The 16,453-nt window shown below is 51.0% G+C and overlaps 1 protein-coding gene across 1 annotated transcript in view; it reads right to left on the bottom strand.

Moving 5' to 3' along the window:
* Positions 1–408: 408 nt before the first annotated feature.
* The window catches only part of PLXNA4 (plexin A4), a 497,799-nt gene continuing 481,754 nt past the window's right edge, over positions 409–16,453 (bottom strand). Inside the window, exons 29-31 of the mRNA XM_007953478.2 lie at positions 11,281–11,493; positions 2,697–2,847; positions 409–504 (exon numbers count right to left, since the gene is read on the bottom strand). Coding sequence (XP_007951669.1) covers positions 409–504; positions 2,697–2,847; positions 11,281–11,493 — 460 coding nt within the window. The remainder of the gene's footprint in view (positions 505–2,696; positions 2,848–11,280; positions 11,494–16,453) is intronic.

Genomic DNA, 16,453 nt, shown 5'->3' with positions numbered 1-16,453 from the left:
CTGAGCTCCCCACCTCTTCCCTAGACCAAGATTTGGGCCAAAGTGGAGCTCCCAAGAAAGGGAAGGTGAAGAAGCAGCACAGGCCCATCCTCCATCTTGGGCAACTCCCATGCCTGGGCCCTGCTCCTGACTCAGGGTCAGCCATCACTGGAACACGTATCTGAGATTTCCTGGTTGGGTCCCTCACCATGGGCCTGGCCATCTGGACTAACCGAGGGTCAGTGTTAGCAGAGCAACTGAAAGAGATGGGATCCAGGGAGGAGGGAGAGACAGAAAGAGGCAGAGAGGACAGCGTTGCGCAGGTGGTGCAGCTGGCACCAGTCGGAACTTGCACTTGGTAAAGATGATGATCTAGACTGAGGCACGGCTTGGTGTGTCCCCCTCCAGGGCAGCCCTGGAGGATGGTTCTCAGCTGTCTAAGCTCATGAGGGTTATGACTTGTTCTAGTTTGTAGGCCAGTTTCTGCTTCCCACACTGGTCATCATGGTCCAGAGGGCCAAGGATCTGTGGAAGGGCAAAGGACAGGGGTTACTCATTAGTGTTTGTGTGTAGGTGGGGCTGCGGGCTTAGGGTACACACAGTTGGTGTGGATACAGTCAAAGGGTTTGGCAACATCTGCACCTATGCACACATGAAGTTGTTGTTTAAGTAGGCAGTCTGCTCTGGGTAACAGGGAGAGTGAGGGGCTGAGGACTGAACTGTGTCCCAAAAAATGATCTGTTAAGTCCTGACCTGTAGCTCCTGGGAATGTCACCTTGCTTTGAAAGAGGGTCTTTGAGGATGTTTCCAGTTAACATGAGGTCATACTGGATTAGGGCGGGTCCTAATCCAGTAAGAGTGGGGTCCTTATGAAAAGGGAAGAGATATAGACACCAAGGGAAGACGGCCATGTCATGATGGAGGCACAGAGTGGAGTGATGTGTCTATAAGCCAAAGAACATCAAGGATTGCCAGCAACCACCAAAAGTAGTTATGAGAGAGGCAAGGAACAGATTCTCCCTCAGAGCCCTGAGAAGGAATCAACATGGCTGACACCTTGATTTCAGACTCCTACCCTCCTTCTGGGACCTCTGGTGGCATAGTGCCTAAGGCATTTGTCTGCTAACCAGAAGGTTGGTGGTTCAAACCCACCATCCGTTCCTCGGAAGGAAGGTTGGGTAATCTATTTCTGTAGTGATATTACCTCGGAAACCCAAGGAAGGGTCACTATGAGTTGGACTCAACTTGACAGTTTTACTATCCTTCCTGAGCTATGAGGCACTATGTTCTTGTTGTTTAAAACCACTTGATCTGGGGTACTTTGCTACAGCAGCCCTGGGACACTCATATGAGACATATGGGAGGCATTTGTGTGTGGGGTACAATGTATGGGCATGTGTGTCAAAGAGCACAGGATATGGACACAAACATCATCCCATCTTGATAAGTGTGCACATTCTACTGGCCGTGAAGGGCAGCTTTGTGGAGATCTGTGTGATGACACTGAAGTTTCATGCAGGTTAAATGGCAGATGGTTCCAGAACCAATGTCAGAGTGTTGCTCAGTGTCCACTGGGGATGGGATTTCATGGCTGTTAAGAGATCTTGTCTCTCTTTCCAAAAGAGGAAAATCCCCTTCAGCTCCCTAAGGCCTGAAATCAATTGACTTAAATGTGCCCATGAAAAAGCAGATATGCCCAGATGAGCAATGCCTTCACCTTCATTGGTCATTAATCCCTAGTGAGTAGGGCCAACCAAAGCTTTTTCTGAGATCAGATCATGGGTAAAGGAGAGCCACAGGGAGCTATTGTGGTGTGTGGTGGAAAATGCATTAGAATTTGACTCGGACTTGGGAGATATGAATTTGAATGATGGCTTCCATCAGTTTCCAGCTGGGGGAGGTAGTGTAAATCGTACCCTTGAAACCTCACTTTCCTCATCTGTAGCTCGTGGGAGTGTCTAATCCCTCTCTGATCTGCACCAGTGGAGAGGAGAGTCAGGTGACATATGTGAGTGCCCTCAGCATGATGGCTGGGCCTTCCCCTCGCAGAGATGGTGGTTATGCTCTGCTAAGGTACACGGAATCAGCTTCTGAACCCACTTGGTCTAGGCCTGCATGGCCAAGAAAGTCTCATAGGCACCTTCATAATGGCCAAGAAAGAAGGCAACGTCTGTAGTGGCTATTACCCCAGGTGAGGCTTTCCAACTAGAAAACACACCACCAAAAATATATTCACTTCCATCCCTCCCAGCCCACCCCAGCCCACTCCACCTCATCCCACTCTATGCCATTCACTTCTGTTTCTATTCCATTCCATTCCACTCCACTCCACTCTTTACCAAAGCACACCACACTAGAAGGCTATGCCCAAAGGAGTCAGGAAATGCTTGTTTAAAGAGAATTAGATTAGAGAAATGGGAAAATACAAGAGAGGGAACAGGGAAAAAGGGAGAGAAAATAAGTACAAAAAGAGAAAAAATGTAGCAAAAAGATATTGATTTATATGTCCCAAAACAGTAAGATTTGGTGCAGAACTTACGGAGCAAACCATTTACAGTATACTAGTCTTTGGAGCACAGCCGCAAATCCTGGGTGGAAGAAAGTTTCTCTGAGGAGGTGGGGGTGCCTATGGTGGTGCTTATACATGGAGGCTGCCATGAGCAGGGTTTTCCCCGGGCCCTGCCCCCTTCCTTCCCAACAGGCCAAGTGGGGCTCACCTCCTCGCTGTACTTGCCCACGTAGGAGAAGATTTCCGAGAGCGCGCTCATGGTGTTGAACTCGTTCATGTGCATGCGGGACTGCTCGGCCAGGTACGCATTCATGTCCTGGTCGCTGATGGCCGGCATCTTCCCAATGTCTGAGTAATACCTGTGAGGTGAGGCGGCAAGAAAGAAGCTGGGGCCCTGCGGGTGAAGCACAGCTAGAAACTGCCACCACTGCATCTGGGGCCATAGGCCACTGGGCGCTTGAGGCTGTGGATATCCCTGTGGACCGCGGGGACCTGGCGACCAAGGTTGACCTCTCTCCCTCTAAGCTCTGGGTCTGGCGCAGGGAGAGCAGTCTGCAGCTCTGGAAGCAGAGGCCCAGAGAGATGGGATAAGAGAGGAAACAAGACACTGGCAGAGTGTGGCCAGGAGCGAGACAGGGGTCAGCAGGTCCCTGCTTCCCACATCCTTGCTGTAGTTCAATCTCTCTAACCCCCACCTCCTGCAATCCACCAGGTTCCCAGCAGGGCTCTGGGGAGCCTGGCTCCTCCCTAATGTCCTCCCTCCCTGGGGTTAGATGGGAGGGGCGGGGGCTGGGCTGCTGGGGGAGAGGCTGGCAGAAGGCAATCAGTCACTGTCACTTGCAGCTGTGCACTGCTGTCAACTGGTTAATTAGATGCCAGCATTTACATTTTTAATTTCTGCAATTTGACATTTTATGCACCAAACCCCAACTCCCCCGCCAAGATGAGCTGTGTGGTTTCCTAATGAGGAATGAGAGGTCCCAGTGCCCCAAAGACAGCCACCTCTCCACTTCTGGGACTTTCTAACTTGCAGGCCACATAAAAGAAAAAAAGAAAAAGAAAAACGAAACCATTGAGTCAATTCTGACACTGTGTGACCCTATAGGACAGAGAAGAATTGCCCCATAGGGTTTCCAAGGCAGTCATCTTTACAGAAACAGACTGCTACATCTTTCTCCTGGGAAGTGGCTGGTAGGTTCGAAACGCCAACCTTTTGGTTAGCAGCTGAGGCTTAGCACTGAGCCATCAGGGCTTCTTGTAAAAGGGACCAGGTAAAGACAAGGAGGCATCAGGGGAGTAGGAGGCAAACCCAGGAGTCTTGGCAGTACCCCAGACCTGGCCCCATCACAATGTGTTTCTATGCTGGAGAAAGTGAGCAAGACAAACCAGGACAGGAAGGGGTGGGGGTACGGCAGTGCCCAGGCTGGGAGAGGGCGAGACAAGTGAGGCACCTTGGACAAAGCATTTAAGGCTTCACCCTCAACGTCATGCAGGAAGCCCAGGACTCGGTGTGATCCAATGCCTGAAGAGGGCGCTCTCTGAGCCTCGGGCATAGTCCTGACCCAGGGCTGGCACTGCATCCTTCCTGCCACATCCCTCATGCTCCAACCTTGAACCCATCAGCCCTGCACCAGTTCCCTACCTCTACCTCCCCCGATCCACCCCCAGGAGCAGGGGACAGGCTGACAGGGCGACACACGTATGCTTCTCCAATGTCAGGCTGCCGGGCTGGCCATGGAGTGACAGTTCAATTTGCTGCCAGAGCACCTGGCGAGGGCAGGGGTGGCAGCCCTGCTCCGAGCCACAGCCATGCTGGGGGCACAGACTTGTCATTCTCTGGAAAACGGGGCCAGCAGAGCGGCAGCAAATGACATCTCTGCCCTCTGGCAAAAGAAGGGGCTGGACAGAGAGAAACAGAGAGAGAAGTATGTGTCCTTTGTCCCTCGGGGACCCAGCACACTCTCACCAACTGCTTTGTTGAGTGGATAGTGTTTTGGTAGGGAGGTCTCAGCCCCTGACACTGCCAAGGGAGGTGAGGAGGACAAAGCTGTAATAGTATGGTGGCTCAGTGAGGTGGCCCTGTCCCACCCAGTCGCAGCTGGACTTCAATCTTCTCAAATCATCTCTCAGTGGGGAATCTTCCACCTCCTGGCCCCTCCGCCAGGTGCAGCCCATCAGGACACTGCGTCCCTGGTCTTGCTTCTTCTGGCTTCATCCCAGAAGAACCTGCTCTCTTGAAGCCCTGTGCTCCCCTCCCCCCCCAAAGCCACACCTGAGGTACCTCAAGGCACAGGCTTCTGAGTAGCTTAAGTCCCACCAACACGCTACTCATGACAATCCAGGGGTAAAACTCGAAGAGTGGCCTGATCCACTGCTACCATTTCTGGGACACAGGGGCAGAGGGCATGCAGTGGCCGGACTCCCACCGTCCACAGGTGAAGACTCAGGTCTAACCTCCAGACGGTGCAGCTCATGACCAGCCACCACCTGTCCGTCAGTGGAGGCTTGTGTGCTGCTGTGATGTGAGCTGGTTTCAGCAGAGCTTCAGACTCAGAAAGACCAGGAAGAAAGGCCTGGCGCTCTACTGAAAATCAGCCAATACAAATCCTGAGGATCACAAAGGTCTGCCCCAACTGACCATGGACATGGCATGGGACAGGGCAGGGTTCTGTTCTTTTGTGCACGGGGACAATGAAAGGGACTTACTGGATGACAGCTGACAACACGTGTGTTAGAGCCCAGTTTAGAGATCTCGTCTCCATAGTGCAGGAAAAGGAGACCCCAGCCCTCTAGATCCTCACAGTGGCTGGTCTCCTGCTGAACGCTAAAACATCAACCCATTTCTCCAAAGACAATACTTATGGAGTGTGTGTGTGTGTGCATATGCGTGTGTGTGTGTGTGTGTGTGTGTGTATGTGAAGGAGAGAGAAGGAGCATGGGTGGCAGGCTGGAATGGAATGGGGCCAGGACAGGGGCTTGAATCTTCTTCTCTAAGGCACGACCTCTCCTGATCTGGACATGTTCTCTCTGACAGTGAGGTCAAGTCTGCACTGGGTGGCTCCAGTCTCCTCTGTCGTCTGTGTGCAGGAGGCTGGTTTGGACCAGTGCCATCTGCAGCCACATACTAGCCCATAAATGGGCACCCACCTGACTTTATCTTAAGCAGGTTCTAAGTGACTGAGCAGAGTGAACAGGGACCCTGCTCAGTGCTTTGGAACTTAGGCGGGGCTTGGACCCCTTCTCCTCCCAGCCCTGCCCAGGGCTGTGATCACCCTCTGCAGAGCCTAGCTTCAGGGCCTGAGCTCTGGCTTTCCCTCCAGGGCTCTACCCATCCCACCCCCTTGTCAGTGCCCCTCAGCCTGCTAAGGCCCCCCGTGGTGGTGGTAGCTCTTAGCTGCTCCTTGCACAACTGCTTTCTTTTCAGCTCTTGCTGGGCTGGCTTTTGTGCTGGGCTCCCCCATGGAGAAGCCTTATTGATTGTGAAGAATGCAATTAAGCCCTGTTAATGAACTTCTAACAAGTGTCCTCATCAGCTGGCTGCACAATGAGGAAAGGAAAGGTCTGCTGGGTCCCCACACTTGAACTTACTCCCAGGGATTTCCATGTGCAGGTAAGGCCTTCCTCAGAAGGGACTGATGCCCCCAAAGTGTCCTAGGATCCCACCCCCTCAAGCCGACCAGGCCAAAAGTCTGGCTGAGGTCAGGCCCACTGGGCAGGTGCTGGTCCCCTCTGGCCTCACCCAACTCTCCTTGCTGCATTTGCTTGTGCCAGGTAGCACGCCCCACCCTCTGGTCCTGACATCAGCCTTCAAAGAGATACTGTGAAGGGCAAGGCCCCAGAACAGCTAGACACTCCACTGACAGTCTGCAGCATTTTATATCTATGGGCTTCTATGGAAGCAAGGAGGCCCACTGTGTGCCGAAGGACAGCGTACCATCTCTGCCTTTAGGATGGCTCTCCAGGGTTTGAGAAGGTGGTCTCAAAGGCCCCAAACTCTGAGAAAAACAAAGCATCGTCACCATCTCTTCAAGCTCCTCAAGGGCAAAGATGCAGGTGTGAGAGACCCTCAGAATCCAGTGCTCTGGTGCCCCCAGAAACTTGCCTTTCAAAACCCCCCACACAAGTCCATTCCTCTCTGACCTCTTCACTGGCCTCTCCCAGCCCAGCAGAACCAGCCCCTCACCCCTGAGCTGCCCCTCTACTACAGCTCATGTTGAGTGCACATCTGTGTTCTCTTTGACCAGGAGAGCTGCAGGGAGAGGACCAAGTCCAATATATTCAAGTGCCCAATACACCCAGGATAGATACCCAGAAATGTCTGATCTGAGGACTAATGAATAAGTTAATGAAATGTCTACATCTCACCTCCAGTCTGTCTCCCGGGGAGAACCATCACAGCTTCATATGTTTGAATAGATGGTTTCTTTAGGATACACATTTAAATATTTAAAATTCCTGACCTTTTTCATGCCATGGCACATATGATGGATGACATTCAAATGTATGGTACGCTCCTAGTCCAATTCCCCTGGGCCCACTGTGGCTCCCTTTCCCACTCACTTCTAATATGGGAAGCCTATCGGATTGTGAGTGAGGCTGATGTTGCCAGCGGGATAACCTTGAAGCTCTCCTAACAAATTTATGACCAAACTGTGAACATTTAGCAGCTACTGGTATTGGAACAGAAATTTCAACTGATCATGACACACCACTATACGGAGACCACATCACTGGATTGTGTTCTATAAGATGACCGTGGCACCACCACCACACTTGCTAATGAGAAACCAAGAGATTCTTCTCCTTTCTCTAGAATTGGCCACAGGCAAAGCTCTAATTCGTGGGTGGAGATACTGGAGACAGAGTCTGCAGTGTGACCACCGACGCTAGAATTGCAAGGTATTTAGAAGCAGGAATGAGATGGGAGGATGCTTGAAAAGATGAGTGGCAGGGTGAGTTGGAGGGTGGGTGGAGAGGCCCTTGGGCAGGTAGGTAGGTAGGTGAGTAGCAGGAATGGATGGAAGGGCAGGTGGGAGGATAGATGGGAAAATAAGCGGGAAGATGGAAGGCAGGATGGGTGGGGAGAGAAGGTGAATAGGAGGGTGGATGGGAAGAAAGGTGGAAAGATGGGTGAAAGAATGGATGGGAGGTTGGGTGAGAGGATGGTGGAGGATAGAAGGGAGGATGGGTGGGAAGACAAGATGGATGGGAAGATGGTGGGAGGAGGGGGGAGGGTGAGTGGGAAGATGTATGGAAGGATGGGTGGGAAGATGGGTGAAAGAATGGATGGGAGGATGGGTGGGAGGGTAGAAGGGAGGGTGGGTGGGAAAATAAGATGGATGAGAGGATGGGTGAAAAGATGGATAAATGAAGAACTTCTAGGAGGCACAAGTGAGAGGTGCTGCTGAGAGAACCATGTAGGCCATCGAAGCAAGAGTTAGTGAGGCTTCCGGAGTTTGTCTGCTTTCCACCCTCTTTGAAGAGAGGGTCAGCCAGGGTAAATTCTGTGGCTTAGCTATGATGATACAGAAGGTCCTTCTGAAAAGAATGTGGAACTCAGCCTACCTCAGTGTGTCACGAGGCCTGAGTTCTGTGCCCAGTCCACACGGCCAGAGCAGCAGGGCACAGTGCTCAGAAGTGCATCAGCCCTGCCCTCAAGAAGCTGGCTACCACCCTTCTGAACTAGAGGCTGCCAATGTCCTTGGAAGGGGGTGGGGGAGTCAGGCTCGCTGGGGATTCCACCAAGCTTTGCCTGCTGGACTTGGCCTTCCCCTTCAGGGAGTGGAGCAATGAGTGTGGGCTTGACATTTCATCACCAAGTAAAGGTGCATTCCAGGCTTTTATCTCCAGACCTCCTTCTGCAGTTTTCCTGCTCCCTCCATCCTGGTGTCCCCACCCCAGAAAGAGACAAGAAAGGATTTTCAAAGAACCTGAAGCATGTATGTGAAAGATGGCTTTCCTAAGAGCACCACTGGTTGCTAAGAAACTAGTAGGATAAGAAATGGAAACCATCAAGCCACTCCTAAAAATAACCAAGTGGACTGGGGTTACTCATGACCCATAGCAGCTGCATGGCAGAAATCTCATTTACACTGAGCAGAAGGGGGACATTAGCCTGGCACATGCATTCGTCTCACCCTCCACTCACCAGCATGTTCAGGAAGTGTCCTCGGTGCAGATGTTTCCTGCATGTCCCCTCCCTGCCTAGGTCTCCATCACAGTGATGCTGTGTCAGTGTGTGGATAACCACAGCCCCACCGCTGCCTCTCCTCTCTTTGCTGTAGAGCAGGTGACCACAAGGAGGGCCTGCTCCTGGCAGTTCTATTCTCTGAAGACTGAGCCCCTGTCCAGGCAGAGAGGGTGAGAGGCCCTCTCAGACATGATCAGGCACAAGGATGCAAGAGTCAGCTCTCTCCCCAACAGCCAAGGCTGACTCTACCCACCAGTGGGAAAGGGAGGGGAGGACATCAAAGAACACCGGGGAGAGTGGGAACAAAAGGAAGGTCTTTGAGCTATGGTGCCGAGTTGGCCAGGCCTCCAGCCCATCTCAGTGGTCACCTCTGAGCAAGGGAGGCAATTTTCAAGTGTAAAGATGGAGAACATCTCCTGATTAGTGGCAAACAGGTGGTGGGTTTTGTTCCAGTCCAGAAGGCTGGCAGTTCAAACCCACCAGCCACTCCTCGGAAGGAAGGTTGGGCAATCTACATCCGTCGTGATGAGGTTGTTGTTTTACGTGCCATCGAGTCAGACCCGACTCATAGTGACCCCTCCTTGGGTTCCTGAGGCGGTGTCACTACGGAAGTAGATTGCCCAACCTTCCTTCTGAGGAGTGACACCACCTCAGAAACCTAAGGAGGGGTCTCTATGAGTAACACATAACAACAACAAGTCAAAAACTATTTCTAGTCTGTTTTCATTTTCAGAAAGGCACAAAATTTGAGCTCCCACCCAGATTTCCTGTCTTTAAGCTACTAGGAAACAAGAGAAAGGGAGTCTAAATGAAGGATGGCCATGGAGAGTTGTGCAGGTTGCTCACTGCGTATAGGTGTTTGGCCAAGAGCTGAGTAGTGGCTGCCGATGGGCCCATGCCTCAGCTGAGCATGCACCCTGGTGTTGGGCTGCATCACAGACCCTGGTGGGAGGCTAGGTTACGCACCCTGGTGTAGGGCTGTGTCATGCTCCCTGGTGTGGGGCTACATCACCGACCCAGGTGTGGAGCTATGTCATGCACCTTGGTGTGGAGGTATGTTGGGCACCTTGGTGTGGGACTAAGTCCTCGAGTAGGAAGGGGCATCTTTCTTTATTTCCAGGGAGATGCCGTATGGGTTTTCAGAGGCCCAGTCTGAAACAATTATGAATAGTAGGAAACATCATGTTAGTGATCACATAACCCTTCTTCGTGCTGATTTCTTCACCTTCACATATGTAAAATGAAGACAGTAGTCCCCACCCTCTGCTAGGACAGGGACACTGTGGTGAGTGAGTAAGGCTCATGGGGTTGCCTTGCTCAGGTGCTTGGTGACAGGCTGGTGGGGCCCATGAGTTACCTCTGTACTGAGAAAAACTCAGCCCCGTGGCTTACAGGTGGACAGCAGGAGCTTGAGAGAAGACCAGGCCACTGTGACCAATAAAGTCCTACAGTGCCATGGCACCCAGATCTCCTCATGTGGGGGTTGAGGGAAGAACAAGGGAACACTGCCCAGAGATGACAGTGACCAGTGACATCCCTAGGAAATGCATGGGGGAAATGCCAGGTGGACAGGACTACTGTGAGCAGGTAGACACCCCAGTCCTTCTGTAGTGAGAGATGTTATTCTGTCACTGGCTTGAACTCTAGTGAGCACCCCCACACACACATACACATGAAGCCCTGGTGGTGCAATGGTTAAAGCACTCAGCTTCAGTGGTTTGAACTCACTAGCAGCCCCATGGGAGAAAAGACCCAGGGATCTGCTCCCATAAAGATTACAGCCTTGGAAACCCTATGGGACAGTTCTACTCTGTCCTATAGGATTGCTATGAGTTAGAATTGACGAGATAGCATACAACAACAATAAATGTGTGTGTGTGTTTGTGTATGTATATATGTATTTATTTATTTTTAATTCTGGATGGGGATTGGGAACTCTGTGGCCTTTCTGGGCCTAGCAGGCTTTCCAGCCATGAAGATTTGGGGCCTTGTGTGCACAGAACTGACCACCCATCCATTAGTTTGCCATTCTGTGGTGGCCTGCATGTTACTATGATGCTAACAGCTCTGCCACCAGTAATTTGAATACCACCAGGCTCACTCAAGGTGGACAGGCTGCAGTGGAGCCTCCAGACTGTGACAGTCTAGAAAGGAAGGTCTGGCGATTGACTTTTGAAAAATAGCCAATGAAAACCCAACAGATCACAACAAAACATCATCCAACCTATGCTGGGATGAGCTTCCTAGATTGGAAGGCACTCAAAATACATGGTTGCTGCCACAATGGCCTCATATACTAACAATCATGAAGATGTGTGGGATGGGCAATGTTCTTTTCTGCTGTACAGCGGGTGGCCATGAGTCGGAGCTGACTTGGCTAAAAATACCAACACATAGAGAAGCAGAGCTTTTGCCAACTCTAGCAAATTTCCCAACTCTTGTCTTGGCTGACAGCACCACTGGGGGCGTGGACTGTGACCACAGCATCAGGCTCCATGAATGACCAGTCTGTGAGCACCAGCCCATTGGAGAGGGGACCTCTGTCGAGGGAAGTGGCCTGCTCCAGTGACAAGCCCTAACTTGGCCACTGGTCAGCACTCACCTCTCCACCCAGCTCTTGTAGCTGGGGATGTCCTTGGCATAGAGCAGCTTGTTGGAGGGTGAGTCCTTGCCCAGCCGGTGCTCCGACGTGGAGCAGGAGTCCATGAAGGTCTGGGCCACCACCGAGAGGCAGGCATCCGTGATGCTGTTCTTGTGGATGTCGAACACGAACTGTGGGTTTTTGATCATGTTGACCCAAAACCTCAGAGGCAGGCTGCATGGAGGGAAGAGGCAGAGTGTCAGGGAGTGGGGCAGTGGGGCTGTGGCTTTGCTGGAGTTCTCTGGAGAGAGAGGAGGCAAGAACTTGCAGCTCTGAAGAGACTTCTGTGCATCACAGAGGAGTCCCTGGGTGGCACCAACAGCGTTCAACGAGTAGTTGAAAAGTTGGTGGTTCAAATACACCTAGAGATACTTTGGAAGAGTCCTGGTAATCTGCTTCCAAAATGAGGCTTGAAAACTCTACTCTGCACACATGGGGTGGTTATGAGTCGGAATCAACTCAAGTAACAACATTAAGTAACAACGAACAGCAGCAAAGTAACAATTGGACCAATCAACAGCAGCTAACAACAGCAACATGTGTCAGAGATGGGGGATGAGGCAGGCTTCATGGGTGGGCTCACTTTCCAGGACACTGAGGCTCATCAAGGTTGACTAATGCACACACTGTCGGAAGGTACTGGAGTTGGGTTTGATACTTGCTCTCTGCCTGCAGTGCTCATAATCGGGCTTGCTGCCAAACTGGCCTTGGGATGAGAGATGCTGTTATGTGTGCAACCTAGTGGCATTCCTGACTGTTCTACTATCTGCCCCAGGCCCGGTGCAAGGAACATCAAGTTGGTAAACTTTAAGGAGCAGCCTGGACTCTATTCTTCATATGTCATTCCCTGCCAGCAACGGTAGCTGGGAAGGGGCAAACACACCCTCCTCATCTGGGGATGTCAGCCTATTGCTGCCTGGCACAGTAGTGGGTGGAGCTGTTGGGCTGAGCTAACTGTTTCAGACTTCCAGTCTCTAAGGGGGCCACATTCACTCCTCCTCTTCCCCACTGTGTCCCTTCTTCTCCCCTCCCCATCTACTTCCAGTTAACCCAAAACCAAACCCACTGCCATAGAGTTGATTCTGACTCATAGCAACCCTCATTGAATTTCCAAGACTGTAACTCTTTATGGAAGTAGATTGCCTCATCTTCCTCCCTAGGAGAAGCTGGTGGGTTTGAACCACTGACCTTCTGGTTAGCAGTCAAATGCCTTACCCATTACACCACCAGAGCTCCTAGTTAGCACCACTATATACCAGGACCTCTCTGTTAGGAGTGGATGGAATAGACGCCCTCTCTGCCTTGCAGAAGATGCCGGCTGGTGGGAGTCATGGGGAAGACAGACACGCAACCACAGAATGTCCAAGGACCGCAGGTGCTAGGATGGAAGAAGTGTGCACAGGGTCCCATGTAGGACAGGGGGAGGTACCATCACCAAGTCCACCCAGAGGGTAAGTGTCCAAAAACACTCCCGAGGGGATAACACTTGATACCTTAGTTTAAAGGATTCATGGGTGGCCCTCTGGTGGATGAGATCTGGAGGAAGGAGCAGAGGGAAGTACTGCAGGTGGGGGAATCAGCATAACTGTAACTCACTCTGTCACTAGAAAGGGTACCTGGGCATTGAGAGAAACCTGCCCCACCTGCCTGTCTCACTGTCCCTTTCCCCAGCAGGCTCTCCTATTCTGTGGCTTCCACACCTGAGACCCAGGTTAGGAGGCAGAGAAGGTGCCAAGCAAGCAAGGGCTTATGTCCTCCCCTTTGTCCCCACCTCTCTGCCTTCTGCCATTATTCCCTGATGTGTTATTGTGGTTTGGGCTGTTATTCTCACTGTTGGCAATAGTTCTAATGTTCTTCTGTGTTTGGTTGGCCTCTTAGAACTGGCACTCTTTGAATGAAGTGATTTCAGTACTAAAAAAAAAAAAACCAAACCCACTACTGTTCAGTCAATTCCAACTCAGAGCAACTCTATAGGACAGAGGAGAACTGCCCCAAAGGGTTTCTAAGGCTGTAAGTCTTGAACGAAGCAGACTATCTCATCTACCTCCTGCAGAGTGGCTGGTGAGTTCAAAGCACCAACCTTTTGGTTAGCAGTCGAGCAATTTAAACACTGTGCCACCAGGGCTCCTATGATTTCACCCCCAAGTACAATATTTCTAAATCCATTGTTTCTTAAGCAGCTAGGACACGCACAAAACAAACACTATCACTACAGAGAGCCTTAACATTCAGGATTGCCAGTCCATCACCAGGGACATATTAAGTTCCTGCCACGTGTGCAGCATAGGACATGGGCAGAAAAGCACTGAGGTTTGACAATGTAGGGGAGCACTTGTTTCATCCTAAGAAATCCAGAGTGGGAAAGAATGGGATGTCCAGGAGCCCATGAAGAGCCAGGAGGTGGCAGAGCCTGTTGGAGAGGCATTTGGACACTTGTCAGGCAGCTGTCCAGGGTTCCTGAGAGGGAGCCATGACAGCTGGGCTCTGAGCCCTGGATGAAGGAACCCTGGATTCCCAGTAACAACGTCTCCTATCCACAGCTTCCCAATTTTCCTAAAGTCCCATCTAGAAATTGTAGTTTGTGATCAGCTGCTAACCTAAAGGCTGGCAGTTCAAACCCAGAGGCTCTGCAGAAGAAAGCCCTGGTGAACTGCTTCAGTAAGACCCTATGGGGCAGTTCTACTCCGACACACATGGGATCACCATGAATCAGAATGTATTCAATGGCAACTAATGACAGCAAAGACCACCACCCAGAACAGGGATTCTGGGAGTCCAAATCCATTGTCTGGTTTCTCCCAACTCTGCCTTGCTCCCTAAGCCAGCAGTGTTGACAAGTAAATCAAATGGGGAAGCCACTCAGCACCAGGCCTACGTAATGAAATATTAGCATATTATTAACATTAGTGGTGGCTCTAATCTCTGGTTGATTGCAGCCACTCAGGCTAAATGAGCAGGAGGTTTATTTAAAAGAGAAAAGGTAGGGGACTGTGGGAGAGAGGGAAGGGAGAGGGGGGAGTCACAACTTGACCAAGAATAAAGAAACAATTTCTTTTCAATCAAGGACAATTAACTCTAAGTCGATACGCAGATCTCATAATTCCTGGACTAACTGCTTTCTGTCGAGGGCAGCAACCAATCAGGGTCAGGGGAAGGGAGGGGTCCTTGGGTGGCAGAACCTGAGTCCCATACTCCTGGTTACATCTGGGAACTCTTTCATTTGGTACTGAAGTTCTCAGCAGTAACATCCAGTGCTTGTTTGGAAGAGTAGCTGGTGTGGACAGAGGATCTTCCACTAACTCAAGGGTGTTAGGGAACCTTGGAGATGCCCTTACTCCAGCAGGGGGTATGAGTTGTTGTTGTTGTTGTTGTTGTTATGTGCCGTCGAGTCAAACCCGACTCATGGCGACCCCTCCTTGGGTTTCCAAGGCAGTATCACTACGGAAGTAGGATTGCCCAACCTTCCTTCCGAGGAGTGGCTGGTGGGTTTGAACCGCCAGCCGTCTGGTTAGCAGGCAAGTGTCTTAGCCACTATGCTACCAGAGAGACAAAATATTTAGATGCCATGTCAGGTGATATGCTTGTAATGAGCTACTGGGCCACTAAGAGAACTTAGGGATATTTTGGAAATACATAACTCTACCCAGTCAGGGGCAGTGGTGATTTAGTGGAAGAATTCTGGAAGCAGCAGTCAGGACATCAAAAGACATATTGCATTTGAGCAAATCTGTTGCAAAGGACCTCTTTCAAGTGCTGAAGAGCAAAGATATCTCCTTGAAGAGACTAAAATGTGCCTGACCAAGCCTCATATGCATGTGAGAGCTAGACAATGAATAAGGAAGACCAAAGAAGAGTTGATGCTTTTGAGTAGTGGTGTTGGCAAAGAATACTGAAAGTACCGTGGACTGCTAAAAGAACTAACAAATCTGTCCTGGAAGAAGTGTAGCCAGAATGCTCCTTGGAAGAGAGAATGGCCAGACTTTGTCTCATCTACTTTGCTCACATTGTCAGAAGGGACCATTCTCTGGAGAAAGATATCATGATTGGTAAAGTGGAGGGTCAATGAAAAAAGGGAAGGCCCTCAACGAGATGGATTGACACAGTGGCTGCAATGATGGGCCAGGTATAGTAGGAATCAAGAGGCTGGCACAGGACCAGGCAGTGTTTTGTTCTGTTGTCTATAGGGTCGTTAGGCGTCAGAGATGACTCAGTGGCACCTAACAACAATGACGCAGGGTTGGACTCTGGGCCAGTGCACCTCATGCTCTGCCACCACCATGTCAGTGGGGGCTTGTATGTTGCTACGATGCTGAACAGGTTTCAGCGGAGCCTCCAGACTAAGAGGGACGAGGAAGAAAAGGCATGGTGATGCACTTTTGAGAATCAGCCAGTGACAATCCGAAGGATCACAATGGACAGACCTGCAAATCATGGGGATGGCACAGGCCTGGGCAGTGTTTCATTCTGTTGTGCTATAAGTTGGGGTTGACTCGACAACCCCAGAGAAAGAGAAGGTCTGGGCAGAGCATTGATATATTCTGAAGAAGTAAGAAGAAGACAGAATCTCACTGACTGACAATCAGAGAGCAGATTGGGTCGGCTGAGATGTGCCCAGCAGAAGAGCTCCGTGGAGTCATGGGAAGAAGCCTGGGAGAAGGAAACCCAACTGTGCCTAGAGGCAAGCACAGAGAAAGACAGATCCAGGCAGGACTTCCACAGGGGTGTTGGCTTCCTCCGATGTCAGCGCTATCAACGAGGACTCCAGATCCTCACGGTTTGATTTCAGAAGAGCTGGAAGAATGCCACAAAGGAAGATCATCCAAGAGGCAATGGAGGTGCAAACCCCACTCTTCAGTTCTACCATCCAAACCTGCATTCCTGCAGCATTTTCCAGTTTCAGCTGAGAGCACCATTCGTCAGGTGAAGGAGACCGGAAGTCAGGGAAACGATGTCACATCAAGCTGCAGCACCCTGGCCTCACTTCCACCTTGATATGTATTTGGGGATTTGGGTTCTGAGCCTAGGGCTAGTTTTTAGGGTGCCTGGTTGTGCCCTAGGGTCACATCAGTGCAGATGGAAGGCGCCGGGCAACCAGCCTATGCTCCCTTGGAATAATGCCCTAGGAAGGAACAAG

This window comes from Orycteropus afer, unplaced genomic scaffold (genome assembly GCF_000298275.1).
Source record: "Orycteropus afer afer isolate SDZICR_OR568_19922 unplaced genomic scaffold, OryAfe1.0 scaffold00397, whole genome shotgun sequence".
Lineage (NCBI taxonomy): Eukaryota > Metazoa > Chordata > Mammalia > Tubulidentata > Orycteropodidae > Orycteropus > Orycteropus afer.
Note: the sequence above shows the minus strand (reverse complement) of the source record. Positions and strands in the feature narration are given on the sequence as shown.